The 18345-nt window shown below is 46.5% G+C and overlaps 1 protein-coding gene across 4 annotated transcripts in view; it reads left to right on the top strand.

The window, feature by feature from the left end:
- The window catches only part of SMARCC1 (SWI/SNF related BAF chromatin remodeling complex subunit C1), a 958790-nt gene extending 945480 nt beyond the window's left edge, over window positions 1-13310 (top strand). For all 4 annotated transcript variants that reach the window (XM_085628643.1, XM_085628641.1, XM_085628642.1 and 1 more), the window contains exon 28: window positions 11330-13310. In XM_085628643.1, coding sequence (XP_085484769.1) covers window positions 11330-11430 — 101 coding nt within the window. In that variant the 3' untranslated portion in view covers window positions 11431-13310. The remainder of the gene's footprint in view (window positions 1-11329) is intronic.
- The last annotated feature ends 5035 nt before the right edge of the window (window positions 13311-18345 follow it).

Genomic DNA, 18345 nt, shown 5'->3' with positions numbered 1-18345 from the left:
TCGACTGCAACGCCTGCTCAGCCTTCGCGCCGAAGACACTCAGGGTGAGAGAGAGGCAGAGAAGAGCCAACGCCAACATGGATGGCAAAGGGAAACCCCCGACACTCTACGAGCTGGGCCTCGACACGGACGACGAGGACAACGTCGCCGAGACAGCCGAAAACTTCACGGTCGTAGAGACCGACAAGAAAAAAGAAGACGAGGTAAGAGAATCGTCGAGCGCAAATCAAAAAACACCTCGAAAACACGAGGGGGACTCGAAGAAAACCGAGTCAAGGTCCACGAAGGGAGCCCCGGCGCCGAAAACTTCGACGTCCAAAGGGGGAACTTCGGACAAAAGGCCCACCGGATCCTTACAAAAGGACTCCCTGGTGCAGAAAGACGCCGAAAGGCAAGGGTCGTCGAAATCATCCCATGAAACGGGCCGATCGACGCAAAAAGAACGTTCGACGTCGACGCAAGTTTCATCGAAAAGACCCGCGGTCGACGCCGAAAGCATCTCCGAAATGGAGAAAAAGAAGAGGCGGCTCGAGGCCGAAATGGAGAACATCCTTCAAAGGAAGAAGGAGTTCGACGCCAGGATGAAGGAATTCAAGATTCCAACGGTTTCATCGGCGGACGTCGTCGAGATCGAAGAGGAGTTCGACGCCGAAGGGCTGACAAGGGATCTCGAAGAAGAAGAGGAGCCCTATTATGAGGAAGAAGCCGAGGAAGAAGACCAACAGTCGTTCTTCGAATCGGCGGCATCTACCAGCAACGAAGTCGAATGGCACGATCTCGACACCGAAAACCCGGAAGAGCCCGTGGACACGTACCCCTCGAGGCCTTCGCCACCCGACGACATCGGGGTATACAATATGGTGGTGAAGAGCGCAGCACTGGCCTTCGGCGTCAAACTCGACGAGGAGAGGCCGAAAGCCGATTTTCTCGTCGAAACACTGCTCCCCATCCAGACTAGGAGTCAGTTCCTCCCCATGCTACAAAGCGTGATGAACCAGGGGAGAGAAGCCTTCAAGGAGCCTGCCACCTGCCGGTCGATCACACCCAGGACAGAGAAGAAATATAAGCACTCCTCCCTGGACCCACCTTACATCAAGGGTAGCGTCACCGCAGACTCCATCATAGCCTCCACGGCCAGGAGAAGGGCCAACGTTCCAGCAACTTCGGGCCCACCTCCGGATAAAGAGAGCAGGAGGATCGACCTCACAGGCAGAAAGGTCGAGAGGAACGCCGCAATGCACTGGCGCATGGCGAATTCGAATGCACTCCTCAATAGACACCAATACCAACACTGGGATGAGATGGGGGAGCTAGTAAAGCACCTCCCCGAAGAATACCGCCAGAGAGCCTCCCACCTGGTGGATGAAGGAAAGAACATCGCCAACTCCTGTATAAAGACGGCGTTGGATGGGGCAGAGACTTCAGCAAGACTCATGGCCATAGGGGTCACAGAGAGGAGGCATGCATGGCTAAGAATCTCGGGATTCAAACCGGAAGTGCAGAACAACATCCTTGGCACCCCCTTCAACGGAGAGACACTGTTCGGAGCAACGGTGGACGAAAAGCTCACACAGCTCAAGAAGGAAAACGAGACAGCGAGGTCCATGGGGGCCCTACAGCTGAGGGGAATGAGACGAGGTAATCCCTCGAGGAGACCCTACGGTAGGGGTGCAAGCCAACAAGGGACATCGCACCAGGCGTTCCAACAAGGTCAGCAGGGAGAAGGTCACGGTCAAGGTCAGCAGAAGCAAAGCTGGCAATATCAACCTCGGGGCCAGTCCTTTCGCGGGAGAGGGAACGGACGTGGCCAAAGGAGGAGAGGGGGCGATCAGCCCTCCTCGAAGTGACTCAGCACGCAAGAAGACGCCTACCCTCGTCAGGTCCCCAAGGGTGAGGCGCAAAAAAGTGTCATCAGGGGGAATAGAAGATTCAAGAGCCTACGAGCATACGTCACCAGTAGGCGGAAGGCTGAGGTTCTACCTTCAGGAGTGGCGGCGTATAACCACAGACAAGTGGATACGGAACATCGTGCAGTACGGATACTGCGTAGACTTGGAAAAAAGACCTCCAAACAGGAAACCGAAGGGAAGACAGAGATCTGCCCAAGAACTGGCAATACTCAGAGAAGAAACGCGGAAACTCCTGCAAAAGGAAGCCATAGAGGCAGTGCCGCTCGGGGAACGCAACAAAGGGGTCTACTCAAACTACTTCGTGGTTCCGAAGGTAGACGGAGACCTCAGGCCCATACTGGACCTCCGTTACCTAAACAAGTTCATAAGAACGCAAAGGTTCAAAATGACTTCACTGCAGGAGGTACTGCCACAGATAAGAGAAGGGGACTTCATGGTCACCGTGGACCTCAAGGATGCCTACCTTCACATCCCAATAAACAGAAGGCACAAGGGCCTTCTAAGATTCAACATCGAACAGGAACACTACCAGTTCACAACCCTGGCCTTCGGATTAAAATCAGCGCCAAGGGTCTTTACAAAATGCCTGGCGGCGGTAGCGGCACACCTACGAAAGCAGGGCATACACGTATACCCATACTTGGACGACTGGCTGGTGAAGGCAAACTCACGCGAGAAGTGCGAGAGGCACGCAAAACGCGTAGCAGACACCCTCACAAATCTGGGATTTTCCATCCACTGGGGAAAATCATCGCTGGAACCGGAACAGGTAAAGATTTTCCTGGGGGCAAAGATCAACTCCCTCAACAGTACAGTAGTGCCCAGCGACAGGAGGACAGATGCCCTACTGAAGGAGACGCAGCTCTACCAGAAGGGGCGAGCTCTGACAGTGAGGGCGGTGAGCAAGATGATGGGGATGATGGCGTCCTGTATCCAGCTGGTGCCGAATGTACGCCTGCACATGAGACCATTCCAGGAATGGCTGCAACAGCAATGGTCACAAGCAAACGGAAGTTGGGAGGATCTAGTGGTTGTTACGCACGCAGTGCAGGAGGAGATAACTTGGTGGAACAGAGACAACATAACAACAGGGAGAAGCCTGACACCACCAAGCCCAACAGTGACCATTACCACGGACGCATCGCAGATGGGATGGGGAGCGCACATGGACAACCTCAGAGTGAGGGGTCTATGGGCTCCGGCAGACGCGGTCCGCCACATCAACTACCTCGAGTTGAAAACGATACTGCTAGCCCTGAAGGCATTCCAGAGACACCTGTGCGGCCAGAGGGTGTTGGTACAGACAGACAACACCGCGGCGATGTTCTACATCAACAAACAAGGGGGGACACAGTCGTTTCCCCTCTCATTCCTAGCTCAGGAGATTTGGAGATGGGCCATACCTCTCAAGATAGATCTGCTGGCAATTCACCTACCAGGGAAGGACAATGTGGAGGCAGACTGGCTGAGCAGGCAAACGTCAGCATCGCACGAGTGGGAGCTCAATGGCCAGGAAACGGAGAAAATCTTCCGGAGATGGGGGACTCCCACAATAGACCTATTTGCAACACGCCACAATGCAAAATGCCAAAGCTTCGCGTCCAGGCTACCAGATCAGCAATCCAAGGGAAATGCCCTATGGATAAGCTGGTGGAGGACATTTGCCTACGCCTTTCCACCGATACCCCTGTTGCACAGAGTGCTCGACAAGTGCAGAACCAGCAACATGACTCTGATCCTGGTGGCCCCACAGTGGGCGAGGCAGACATGGTTCTCACAGATTCAAGAAATGGCGCAAGGCAATCCGTACAGGTTTGAGAGGAGAAAAGACCTGCTCTCAATGCAAAACGGGGAGGTCCTGCACCCAGAGCCAGAGACCCTCAACCTAGCAGCATGGCTCCTGAAGACCTAGAGTTCGCACACCTAAGGTTACCTCAGAGCACTATGCGAGTGCTACGGGAGGCAAGGAAACCTACTACAAGAAAGTGCTACAGCGCAAAGTGGAAGAGATTCACGGTGTGGTGCAGGAAGAAGGGCCTGCACAACAGAATGACAAGAGACTCAACTGTGCTGAAGTACCTCACACACCTTCTAAAGAGTAACCTCTGCTCGAGCTCCCTAAGGGTGCACCTAGCAGCGATCGTTGCCTACACCAGAGGTGAGAAGGGTGGAAGTTTCTTCAGCTCGCAGGTGGTGAAGAGATTCATGGAGGGAGCCAAAAGAATGGCACCCCCGAAAAGGTTGCCGCCGCCGGCATGGAATTTAAACGTGGTTCTGACGGAGCTCATGAAGGCGCCATTTGAACCCATTCACAAGGCCAATCTACAAATGTTGACGATGAAAACTGCCTTTCTAGTGGCCATAACCTCACTACGCAGGGTGAGCGAGCTTCAAGCACTAACGCTACAGGAGCCCTACATTCAAATTCACAAGGACAGGGTAGTCCTGAGGACGGACCCACACTTCATGCCCAAGGTAGTGTCGGCGTTCCACATGAATCAGAGTATCCAGATACCAAGTTTCTTCCAAAACCCGACTACAAACGCAGAAAAGGCCCTGCACACCCTCGATGCCAGAAGAGCGGTGATGCACTACATTGAGAGAACCAAGGAACTCAGGAAGTCGAAGCAGCTGTTTGTGTCCTTTGCTACTAGCTTCATGGGTAGACCAGTGACCAAGGGCACCATCGCTAGGTGGATTGCCCTCACTATTCAATTCTGTCACAAACAGGCTGGACAGGAGCTAACGGAGGGGCCACAAGCTCACTCCACAAGGAAGAAGGGGGCCACAGTTGCCTTCCTGGCAAACACGCCCATCCAAGACATTTGTCGCGCAGCAACTTGGGCATCTGTGCACACGTTCACAAAGCACTACTGCGTGGACATTCAAATGAATAAGGAAGCACAGGTCGGACAGAAGGTGCTACAACACATTTTCAACGACCAGCGATCATCTTCCACCCAGCCACCACAAAAATAGGAAAACCGCTACAAAGTCTATGCACAGCATAGTGAATCCAGAAAGATTCACGCTGCAAAACGAAAAGTTTCTTACCTGTCGGTGTAGTTTTGCAGCTTGAAGATCTTTCTGGATTCACTAGCGAACCCACCCACCTCCGCCAGGAAGATGAGGCTGGAGGAAGAGGGGGTGAAATGGATAGGATCAAATAGGTGGAGACGTACAGAAATATGGACAAAAAGATTAATCAATCGCCTAGGGTTAAAAAAAAAAAAAAAAAAAGGGAAAAAAGAACCCGAAGATGGCGCCCCGAAGGTGGGACTTCCGCAGGAAGCACGACGACGTCACGGGAGGTGCACCAAATGGTGGACGTCGACGCCCACCTGGGCTACAAAAAAAAAAAAAAAAACAAAGAAAAGACTACGAATCCGGACCCAACCACAAGATCGCGGAATAATGCACAGCATAGTGAATCCAGAAAGATCTTCAAGCTGCAAAACTACACCGACAGGTAAGAAACTTTTCGTTTCGTCCAGTGATGGACTTCTTCAGGGCTGTAAGTTTAACCCCTTCAGTGCCCATGACGAGCTGGACTCGTCATGGGCTGCGGTGGCGCTGTGCCCATGACGAGTCCAGCTCGTCATGAACTCCGCCCGCTAATGGACGGCGCGGCACTGGGCGGGGAAAGGGGCGGGCATGCAAGGGGTTAACAAGCATATTTACACACATAAATATAAAAGCACATACACATAGTACAAATACCAACTTACATGGAACATACTACGAAATACAAACGTATATGACTAAGGCAGGACTGCTATGTGCATATCATATCTCTTACTAAGTAGACACATGTCGACTAAATCTACAGCATATATCAGCTTAGCTACAATCCTTTTAAAAAAACTTTACTTTGCTGAAATTATATACATTATTATACAAGATATACCATTTTGTGTATGCAATATGCATATATACGAAGAGAGTGCAAGAAAAATAAAGGAAGGTGCAGGAGGAGAGTGAATGTGAGAGATGGAAGAAAGTGGGAGGATCACGCCGCAGAGAAGTATGTGAGATGAACCTGGGTTGAATGTATGAGGTACCTTGAATGCCACCTCCTCATCGATTTATAAAAATCTTTAGAGGAATAAGTGTGTCAAGGATAGTTGTCTGGCATAAGTGACCAGCCACATATTCCATCACCAAAGAACAAAGAGAATTATGAGAAGGTGGTGCAAAGAAGAGACGCACTAGGTTTTTTAGACGAGTGCCATCCAGGATACCCACCAAGAAATCGAGGAGCCGAGCACTCCTAGAAAATATCAATGATGGATGTCCACAGTAGATATACTTCACAAGTCGAGTTTATGAAAAACTCAGATCAACAGGAACTGTGCCAAAACAGAAAATATATAATCAAGAGCTATAAACATGTCAGCTCAAGGAGGGAAAGTGTTAAAACTATATTGAATAAAAGTATTTCTTGACTTACTAAGAATTGCGGAGATAAACACTTCAATTGGCGATAGAGGGCCTCAGGTTGGTGGCTGCTGACTAGCAGGCCTCTTGGTTGTGGGAGCAAAGCTCCTGGACATTATCTCAGGGAATATGGGAAAACAAAGTAGCACCAAAGGTGCACCCTCAGCGGCACTAGAGAATCCTGGTGCAGGGTGCTGTTTCAACGTTGGGCGCCCTGTTTGCAATGGTGAGCCTCCGGTTTGCAAAGGCGACTTAATGGATGAGTTTGAAGGAATTCAGGAGACAAGCGGATTGGACACTACTCCTGAATGGGAACTTTCTTCTTCGAGGTCTTCTCCGCCTCAATAGCTGGCTCCTTACCATTTGGTAATTAAGAAGGCTGCGGAGCTTTTAGACTAGCAGTTGCCTTCTGCAGAATATAAGCCTAACTTATTGATGGAGGTTCTACATTCACCTTCCTCAATTGTTGAGCCCCTGTTACCTTTTAATGAGGCCATCCTGAATCCTATCATGTTCGTTTGGCGCAAGCCTTTTTCTTCGCCTGCTGTTTCAAGGGCTGTGGCTAGAAGATATAGAGTAGCTCCTGGGGATCCGAGCTTTCTTTCTTCACATCCATCTCCAGAGAGTTTGGTAGTGCAAGCATCCTGCTCCAAACAATCTTCGGGGGCATTTCCACAAGCTCCTGCTGACAGAGACTCATAATTGAACAGTCAGCTAAAAAGGTTTTCTCTTCATCTAGTATGGCACTGAAGTCAACTAATGCCACTTGTTTGTTGGGCCGCTACATACATGCTTTAATGGACTCTGTAAAGCAATTGGCCCCCAAGTTGCCTGATGAGGAGAAGGGTTGCTTCATGGAAGTTCTTTCAGACACTCAGGCTGCAGTTAGGCAGGTAATCCAGTCAGGATTGGAAACGGCTGACTCTGTTGTCAGAGTTATGGGTTCTTCCATAGCCACAAGAAGACAAGCTTGGCTCAGCTGATCTGGATTTTCACCTGATGTTCAGGCCACTCTTGTTGATTTACCCTTTGATGGGACAAAGCTTTTTGGAGAAAAAGCGGATTCTGCCATAGAGATTCAAGGATAGCAGTGCGACTGCGAAATCCTTGGGATTGCAGACCCAGTCGAAGGGTTTGGCTTCAGAAAGTATAGAGGTTTTGGAAGGTCTTCCTTTCGCACCTTCCGTCAACCTCAACAGCAGCAAAAACAGCAAAATCCGCTCTATAAGTTCTATAGAGGAAGACAAAGGGGTCGACGTGGTTTAGGCCGCAATCTCTCCTCCTCCTCAGCCTCCTCTGCTCCCAATGATGCTACAGGGAAGCAGCCCTAGATCCCCCATCCTGGATCATGTGGGGCCTGTTGGGGGTCGGGTGTCCCACTTTCTGCAAGGTTGGAAACTGGTCACGACAGACCTTTGGGTTTTAAACCTTGTGGAGAATGGGTGTGCCCTTCCCTTTCGGGAATTTCCTCCCCCTTGGCAAGGTTTTTGCTCAGAGGACCATCTGCTTCTTCTGCTGAAGGAGGTTCTTACATTGCTACAAAAAAGTGCGATAGAGGTGGTTCCAGAGCAGAAAAGGGGTCAGGGATGCTACTCCCTGTATTTCCTGAATCCCAAAAAGGACGGCAGATTGCATCCGATCCTGGACCTCAGAGTCTTGAACTTTTACCTGAAACAGGAGAAATTCAAGATGCTAACCCTTGCTCAGGTTCTTCAGGCGTTGCAGCAAGCAGACTGGATGGTGTCGATCGACTTGCAGGATGCGTATTTCCACATCCCAATCCTGAAGTCGCACAGGAAGTATCTCCGTTTTACGGTTGGGTCGCAACACTACCAGTTTGTGGTCCTCCCATTTGGTCTTACTACTGCACCTCGAGTCTTCACCAAGGTGATGGCGGTGGTGGCTGTCCATCTCAAGAGGTCAGGATTCCGGTTTTCCCCAACCTGGATGACTGGCTACTGAAAGCAGAGTCGCCAGAGATGGTGCAACATCATCTGCAGGTAACATCTCATCTGTTATTCAACTTGGGTTTCTCAATCAATGTGCCCAAATCTCACCTGGTGCCCTCTCAGCGCAACCTGTTCATAGGGGAGGTTCTGGACACTACTGTGTGTCGAGCATTTCCTCCTCCACAAAGAATTCTCGACATTCAGGAGATGATCCCTTTAATTCACAATGGAGCGGTTGTTCCAGTTCTGAAGGTCCTTCGTCTGCTCGGTCTGTTCGCCTCCTGCATTCTGTTGGTCAACCATGCACGCTGGCACATGAGAGGCGCTCCAGTGGTGTCTCCGCAGGCAGTGGTATCAGCATAACGGGGATCTCAGGGAGTCAGTCAGGATCTCCAGAGAAGCTGCAGCGGATCTGTCTTGGTGGAGTGTGGAGGACAATCTGTCTCAAGGGAAACCCTTTAATCTTCCTCCAACTGTGGCCACAGTGATAACGGATGCCTCCACCCTAGGGTGGGGTGCTCATCTGGGGGATCTGGAGATCAAGGGTCTTTGGTCTCCAGAGGAAAGATTGTCTCATATCCATCTTCTAGAATTGCGGGCGATACTTTTGGCGCTCAAGGCTTTTCTCCCTTCCCTTCGCGGTCATTCGGTTCAAGTCCTGGCGGACAACACTACCGTGATGTGGTATGTCAACAAGCAGGGAGGAGTAGGGTCGGGTCGTCTCTGCAGAGAGGCTTTGCGACTCTGGTCCTGGGCTCAGGACCATCGGATTTGCTTGATGGTGAATCATCTGGCCGGGGTGCTGAACGTACGTGTGGACAGTCTCAGTCGACAGTTTTCCGCCGACCACGAGTGGAGGCTTCATCCAGAGGTAGTTCAGCACATCTTCCGGACGTGGGGAACTCCTCGGGTGGACCAGTTTGCCACTCAAGAGAACGTGCATTGCCCGTCATTCTGCAGTCTCCAGTTTCCGATGCGGGGGCGTTGGGTGACGCAATTCAGTTGAGTTGGGACTCACAACTCCTTTACGCGTTTCCTCCCATACCCTTGATTCCTCGGGTTCTGAGGAGGATTCGCCAAGACCGGGCCCAAGTTATATTGATCGCCCCGGATTGGCCAAGAAGGGTGTGGTACACAGATCTACTTCACCTTTCATCGCACCCTCCGCTCCGTCTCCCTCTCAGGGCAGACCTCCTCTCGCAGTCGGAGGGGCAGGTTCTTCACCCCCACCTCCAGAGCCTGCACCTTCATGCCTGGAGATTGAACAGGGCAACCAGAGTTCTTTCTCTCTCCCACCGGACGTAGTGGATGTTATATTATCATCCAGGCAACACTCCACTAAGTCAATTTATTCCTATAGATGGTCTAAGTTTGTAAAATGGTGTGGAGAGAGATCCAGTGACCCTTTAAAGGCCCACTTGTCTAATGTGCTTCAGTTTGCTCTTTCCTTGGCTCAGCAGGGTTGTGCTGTGCCCACGGTTAAGGTCTATTTATCAGCCTTATCGGCTTTTCTGTGTCTTCCAGATCAGCCATCGTTATTTAAATCTCCTATTGTTTTAAGATTTATCAAAGGTCTTACTAATAAGTTTCCACCTACTCCCTTTGTAATGCCACAGTGGGACCTTAATCTTGTTTTAACTTTTTTGATGGGGCCCCCTTTTGAGTCCCTTCATAGCTGTCCTTTGAGGCTATTGTCCTTCAAAACGGTCTTTCTTGTAGCCATAACCTCAGCAAGGAGGGTGAGTGAGCTTCAAGCTCTTAGTTCAAAACCCCCGTTTTTAACCGTACATGCTGAAAGGATGGTCCTCAGGACCAGGGCTGCTTTCCTACCTAAGGTAGTTACTCCTTTTCATCTGGGGCAGTCGATTACTCTCCCTGTGTTTTATCCTCCCCCTCACCCTTCCAAGGAGGAGGAGAGACTTCACCGCTTGGACCCTAAAAGAGCAGTGAGCTTTTATTTGGACAGAACAAAAGATATACGTTTGGAAGATCAGCTCTTCGTGGGCTATGTTAGACACTCAAAAGGCAAAGCTGTGCACAAGCGCACTCTGTCCAGATGGATCATCCTAACGATCAAGATCTGCTACGCCCTGGCTGGTAAGGTTCCACCTGAGGGTATTCGAGCTCATTCTACTAGAGCCAAGTCTTCCACCTCTGCTTTGGCCAAGGGTGTTCCAGTTGCAGACATTTGTAAGGCCGTGACTTGGGCCTCCCTCCATACTTTCACAAAGCATTATTGCTTAGATTCTGAGATGGGGAGGGAGGGCCATTTTGCGCGCTCTGTCTTGCAGGACTTTTTGGTATAGGAAAGGTGGACACCCTCCTCCGGTGGTGGGACTGCTGTGGGAATCTATTCACAAGGTGAGGAATCCACTGGCAGATGTATCCATCAGAAAAACAAGTTACTTACCTTCGGTAATTCATTTTCTGCTGGATACAGTATCTGCCTGTGGATTAATCACTGACCCACTGCCTCCCCGTTGTCCACCTTTGAATACCTAAAAAGATCCCTTTTTTGGCTGGTTGTTTATTCATTGTATTTTATATCTAGTACATTCATAGGAAATGCTGATGTTTTTAGCTTTCCTTTTTGACTTTGTGCTGTATATATTGGTTCAAATGTTGTGTACTATGTATACTTGAGTCTGTGTCAGTCCACCTGTACGCCTCGGAGGCACGGAAAAAATGGGTGGAACTGACGTCATTACACCGACGTGACTCTCTTATGGCTCCGGTGACGTCCTATGGAGTCACGAGCGGAGCCGTGGTATTATGACGTCCACGTCGGCATGGAGAGCTAGGAAAAATTCTGTGGAATGCTGGGGCAGGGGATATTCACAAGGTGAGGAATCCACAGGCAGATACTGTATCCACCAGAAAAAGCGTTACCAAAGGTAAGTAACTTGTTCATCTGTAACTAAAAATCTTTGAAAGTAATTTACTTGCTGCTTGAGCCGTTTACATATTTGCATGCATTTTTGTATTCAAAAATGTCTTCTCTGTTACGGAAATATTTCTTTACTCTTTTGGCAGATCCTCAGCCTTCACAACAGCAGCAGCAACCACCACATCCTCCACAGACTGAAAGTGCTACACCTCCTCCTGCCACACCAGCCTTATCAGCAGCTCCATGAGGTCTGAACGAGGCTTGGGGAGAACATTTTCTTTTAAAATGTAGTAACACTTGAATTCCAATTTTTGTCACCTAATCCTGTTGAGAGACCTAACCTACACAAACAACTTGAAGTGAGGTGTGACTTGTTAAAGCAGCCGATGCTTTTGACTTTGATTTGGACCAGACCTGTTTAAACATCTTTAGACTGGTGGATTTCCAACTTGTCAACTACCCACCTCTGCTAGCATGGGTGTCATTTTTCTTGTATCTGCTTCCTTCGGATACCAATTTGAGCTTTGTGTTGAAACTGAGCTCCAGCTAATTTTCAGTAGCCTTAACAATTTTATTTCCAGTTCGCCCAAACCTTTTAGTTATTAGTTTTGGGGACGCCTGTTTTTCTTATTTAACTGGACATTCATCCAATTTACAGTGCGTGCATACTGTTCCTTTTGATGGTTGATTTAGTATAAAATGATCAGATTTTGTAACAGTAATGCTCAGACATATGACCTCAAGATGAACATTTGTAAGTAATTTCGAGGCACTGAGGATAGGAGAAGGCTAATAATATGGTTTGTCATCTTTCAGAATGTATTAAATATCTGACTTGGGTGATTCTTGACATTGTAAATCCCTTAGCTAGTTTAAATCATCGATCACCATCAACTGATTGTGCAATAGAGACACCATCAAAAAATAACTGCTTCTTTTGTTTGCTATGGTTTTTAATTGTATGTACATTTGTCAATGGCTCTGCAGGTTGAAAAATGTAGAGTGTGGAAGTCCACTAAGATATTTACTGCCACTGTTTTGTTAGGCCATCTGTGTTTTTTAATAAAAAGATTATACATAAAACCTACAAAAATATTCTGCGTGGCAGCAACATGTTGGCAACATGTTAGCTTGGGTGGGATGTTAAGATGTTTGTGTTAGCCTGAGAACTACCTCTTCTGGACAGCGGGGGCATGGAAAAGTACTGTCAAACTGGTACTTTTGTTTTTAAATTGAGGGTACTGTAGAGTGGTTAGCAGTTTCACTTCTTGCGAAGCATTACATTTAAGTATTGGAGCATTTGTGTCTCAGTGCTGTGCATGGGAGACCAATTTCTATTCCTTAATAGTGTAGCTTAACAGTGGGATCGATATTGTTGGTTTTTTAAGCAGCAAAATAGGTGACCATCCCCTTCATTTAAAGCGTTGTTTTGGATTATTTTGTCTGAAAGGGTTGTTAATCTATTCCTTTTTGTATGGATTTTTTAAATATGTCATTCTTTTCAAATACGCATCATATTTGAAGACATCTGTACACATTCTTGGATGCCTTGTATTTAGTGACTAAAAAGGAATTGTCAACTGTCCCACACACAGATGTTTGGTTTTTTTGTGCTGCAGCTGTATACGTTTCATGTCTTTATAGCATTTCTACCTCCAAACCCCTCTCTCCAGCTCCTTCTCATGCATTTCACAAAAAGTCCACAGTGCCTGCTGGAAGTGTTTTTCTTTGCTCCTATGTTGAGCTAGTTGTTCCCATTGTGGTTGTCCATTCTTTAACCAACTACACTTCCATAGGAGTACCAAAATAGTTGTCCATCCAGTGGTTTCAACAGTACAGAAATTCTTAGTTTAAATAGTTGTCTGTTAAATACCTGCTCAGGTTTTTAACTTGGTCTCTGAAATTGTCAATCCATTTTTTAATCCAGCAAGGTTTTTGTTCCTGTACTGGTGAAGGTTATGCAAAAGAACCTAAATTCATTGAGCTAGTGTTTATATGTAAATGATAAACATTCAGTGGTTTCACTTTTCTGTTTTTCAGCAGCACATTTAATGTACATGGTCAAGTTTATTCCAGCTACACAACCACCCAGTTTTGTGAAATAAAAAAGCAGATTTTTGTATTAAACAGTTGTTGTGTTCATTTCCGAAGTGTAAATTAATAGTACGATATCAGACAACTTGCACTGCATGTCAGTAAAGAGAGATAAAGAATGGTAGCACTTTGGTGGTTAAGCTTAGAAGAGACCTTGGGTTATTATTCTGCAGTGTTGGAATCTTCCATCTATTCATAGCATTATTTTTGCGTTTTGAGGCCAGATCCTCTATGCACACTTATACAATACTTTTATAAGAAAGCCCAGTCTCCTTGATCCCCAAGGACACCAGTTTTAAGGGAGTGCCATGCAAAAGCACAGCTGCTGTTTTCTGTGTGGTTTCTAGGCCATCCAGTTGGGAGCAATGTGAATTGCAGCCTGCAGGTATATTCCCGTAGGTGCTCAGATTCAGAAAGTTACAAATTGAGATATTCATTCATATTATAAAAAATATTTCTGATGGATACTTCTTAGATTCCTCAACTTTAGAATATTCACTAGCACCAGACTGGATTCAGAGAATTCTTCAGCAGCGCTCCAGAACTCCGACAGGTTGTGCTGTGTGGCTTCATGGTGACTCTGTACTGCCCTGAAAGTAACTGTGTGGAACCACCTATAGGCGCCACCCCTGCACACTGACATCAGTTACCTTCGAAGTGGAACCATAGCTCTGCTCCCAACTTCGCCAGTCTTCTGATGACCTCTCAGCCTCTAACAACAGTGTGTTAGGGAAATGTCTCCAAGAAGAGGACAGGATTCAAGCCATGCAGAGACTGAAGGAAGGAGATGTTGGTGACAGACCCACATGACGTTTTATTAAGGAATTTGGGCTCTGGTGGTAATTTAAAATGATGCAGTGAATATGCCCTCAAGCACCCGAAGGTGATCCAGGAGTGGGAGGTGAAATTCTTCATCACCAAACATATGAGATCAGGCTCAACTTGCAATCTCTTTCCAGAGGCTGGTCCTGTGTGAAGTCACATTCCCAGTCAAAGACGTATGATAAATTGAAGTTGAGCATGCGCCATAAGTGCGACTCAACACAATCCTACTATATTAAATCAGTTGAAGAAAACGTAGGAGTGTCAATCAATAGACTATATCCCATGTAAGGAAATGTCCCTTTTGTCATGATCACCCCAAAGTTTTGGACTTAAGCTGCTGATTTTTCAACTCTGAGAATGCACTGAGGCAAGTTAACCAGACCTCTGTGCCAGTGCTTTTGACCCTTAAAAGTGTAATGGTAAATTGGCTATACCAGTGGTTGTCAAACATTTTAGAACCATGACCCACTTTTTTGAACAGCAAACTTTTGCTAGCCACCTACCTTTAATAGACATGAGAAGGGGCAAGGTTTGATTTGGAAGTTCATCATCATCATCAAAATCTTTATTCGGCTATTAAAATCAAACAGCCATAAAAGCACACACAATATAGTACAGGTAAAAAAGTTTTTAGCACATTTTTAAAATACCAATTAATTAGGACCATTCATTTCCAGTTTATAGCACAATGCTTTTTCTTGCGTTAATTGATTTCAAAATGAACAGGGCCGCATTATAGCACGTCAATGGATTCTCTAGAGTAACCAGAAATTTCATTGCAATTTTATAGGACCTAATATTATGGATAACAAACCGGGTCTTGAGATAAAAACATCTAAAATTACAGTAAAATGTACAAAATAATAGAAAGTGCAGCGTGCTTTGTTTGCTCTTATTGACACACGGACATGGTATCGAGTCTGGGGGACGTGATTTCATTTTAGGAACAGCAACACAATAATGTGCAATACCACATTTTAGTCTAAATAAAACAAATCGATGCTGTGCATGGGTCACGTGTGGCAAACAGCTGTTAACTCCCTCTTCTAACATACAAGATTTATATAAAACAACGGTCGGTTTAGTCGGTCCGATTTTGTTCCGAGATTCTGCCTTAATTAGAGGAAGGAATCTTTGATCCCTTCTTTGTAATAATTTATATTTTTTTCAGAATCTGACCATACAGACATATTGAACAAGTTACCAAATGTGGCATTAATATAAAATAACCAAGGAATTTTCAGAGCATCAACCAAATTTAAACAGTCTAAAATAATTGACCTAGTAAAAGCCGTCTCTTCTCGTCTCCAGATCGATGCCCAAAATAACAATGGACCTACCATCAAAGTATCCCCTAAAAATGTGAACCCCCACCTCGTGGTGTACGATGGTATTTGATACAGATGATGATAAAGGCAGCAAGCATTTTAAAAGACTGTTTTCTTCTGTTTGCAGGGCCATACTATTAGTGTAGCCTCAGAGGCCTGCCCCATATGTGGCGGTACTTATTCCTTTGGCTTTATAAATAGTTACCATCTCCTTGATTAGTCGATTAACCAATTTAGCAGCTAATTTAGAAATCCCTTGGTTGGTTCTACTTATTTTCTTATTTTTGCTCTTGTATTTACAATGTGTTGGGACCATGTACCATTTCCTGAGAATAGTATGCTAAAGTAACAAAAAGAATATATTGGGGTTCTATCAATAAAAAAGGTTTTACAGTGTTTCTTTTTGGCCTCACAGATCATGGTGAATGTTTTCAGTTTATTAATTACCATTCTCCGTTGTTTCATAAAACCTGAAAACCCATCCATCAATCTTTGGAGTCCTACTGTGGTCTGTGCTAATAGTACTGCGTTGTACGTATATAACAGTATGGGTATCGGATGACCGCCACCCTCTGAACATCAGCCTGTATTTTTTGTAAATAATTGTCGACCTCATTAATAAAAAGGGAGAATAAAATTGGTCCTAGCACGCATCCTTGTCGTATACCTGTCCCACTTTAAATTTGGGTGTGCATTCAGCCTGGGGACCGAAGCGGACCGCACTAGTTAAATTTTCATATAGGCAGGAAAGGAAGATGATAATCCCCCTAGGTGCTCCCAGGGAGGTCAGAGTTTGCCAAAGTAAATTGTGGTCAACTAAATCAAAAGCACTACTCAGATCGGCAAAACATAAATATAAGGTACCTGTCTTTGCCCTAGTGTATTTGCTGATGAGTAACTCCAAATTAAGGCATTGTTCAATTTTCGAAAGGAAAACAAGGAAAGGAGTAGAGAGGTACCACTCAGCGAGTGGTGGAGGTGGATACTTCCTCCCAGTCAATTATACATAAACAAAGGGATCCACCCACGAGTATAAGAGATCTCCCGATTACTCAATATGTATCCCACGGTCGTGGAGAATACACATTAGTTGTTTAAATACCCCTCACACACCAAAAGGGCCCTTGGTGTCATGCTTCATCATAGGGGTCTTCCTGCCCCTCTACGGGACAGGGCGTGCTACGACCTACGTTTGCGCGGGAGCACTGTTGTTGGTGAGACAGCTATGTGTGATGCGGGGGTGTGAGAGGAAGGGTCAGGAGTGAATTAAAAAATACCTGGCTCTCCGGTCTCAGAAAATGTATTCTGCCGTTCGAGCTGGTATTACTAAAAGGTAGGGTGAGGAGGGTGTATGCCTCAATGAGCTATGCCTCCTAGTGGTGTCGACATGTTTCGAAGCTTCCCCATGCTTCTTCGTCAGGACCTTAAGGATCCCTTCCTGCCACTAACTGTGTTGTGTTTATAACAAAAATTGTGAGAAAATGAAATGAAAAAAGGAAGTAAATAGCCTCCAAGAAGTCGTAATGCCTTAATAGGTCTTACATAATCCTATTAACCTAAAGGGAATAAACATAAGATAAAAGACGTATTAATTACGTAGGAAGTAATTCAATCCATCGTGTGAGTACGGTGATCTGTAAAAAAGGTGAAGAGTACTGGTCGCTTAACGCTATCCGTAACGTTATCACGTGATCTGTGATGAAGGCACTGTGTGACAAATGAACATACAACATTAGACATAACAGACATATAACAAAAAGCACACACTCTATTCAAAACGGGACTGAAATCCCGCACTAGTTCAGTGTATATCCATGCCAGTAAAAAGATCCCCAAAGTATGGACATACTTGCTAAAAGGAGATAAATAACCTCATGAGCTCGTGGACCGAGTGGTGGGCGTGCCAGGTAGGCTACCTACATGAAGGGAGGAACGGGAGAGGAAAAAAGTGGTCCAACGATCAAAATATTAGCGTTGTCAAAATATTACCTAGTTCACCCAGAAGCGCCGTACTTACGACTCCAAGGATCAATGTCCCGCCAAATGAACCACCCCGGTCGGCTCCGTCGATGGAACTGAGTCGGAGGGAGCCCGTTTAAATAACTGCATCAATTAGTGTAATTGCGCCAAAGAGGTAAACGCCCAATGCGCGCTGACTCTGCAAACGGAGACCCGGAACCAGTAGTGGACCGTCCGGGTCATTCTGATCGATTGCCTGAGCCGAGACTGAAGGGAGAAGGACCCCAGGGGGAAGACAGAGGCGTCTTAACCCACTGCCTGCATAGAAACAAAACCTGATGGAATAAAAACGGAGCAAAAGCTGTAGTCACCTGGGACTTGAGACCTGAATGGTCACCAAGAACGACTATCTGAGCCTGGACTTACAGGCGAAGGACCTCAGGGGGAAGACATAGGTGTCTAAACCAAATGCCTGCATAGATATCAGACTGATGGACTACAAAAGGTCGAATAAAAGGAGAGCAAGTGCTGTGGTCACCTGGGTTTTGGGAGTGTGTAGTAATAGTGGGCAAGGAGTGTATTAACTTGTACTAATCTGATGTAAATGGATGGATTGGTATAACTCCACAAAGGAAAAGGGGAAAGCCACAGTAGTGATGGGCTGAATAGCAGAACGTCATCAGGGAGAATCTGCCAGAGTACCATGAATGTACAGTAATATAGCAATGATACCAAGAATAAAAAATGGAAAATACAATCCTAAAAATAGGAGGGGGTAACAGAAACCTTACAGTGGTGAGGGAGAGGTATCGGATAGGCACAACCATGGAATGATCGCCCCCAAACAAATGGAAGCTCCAGTGAGGTTGTAGAGCTCAAGATAAAAAGCCATTCAGTCTGTAATCAGATCTCTTAAAGATGGAACTGGTTCCATGGTATATAGTCATTCAATCCAT

This window comes from Triturus cristatus, chromosome 10, assembly GCF_964204655.1.
Source record: "Triturus cristatus chromosome 10, aTriCri1.1, whole genome shotgun sequence".
Classification (NCBI taxonomy): domain Eukaryota; kingdom Metazoa; phylum Chordata; class Amphibia; order Caudata; family Salamandridae; genus Triturus; species Triturus cristatus.
This window is presented reverse-complemented; position numbering and strand designations above follow the sequence as displayed.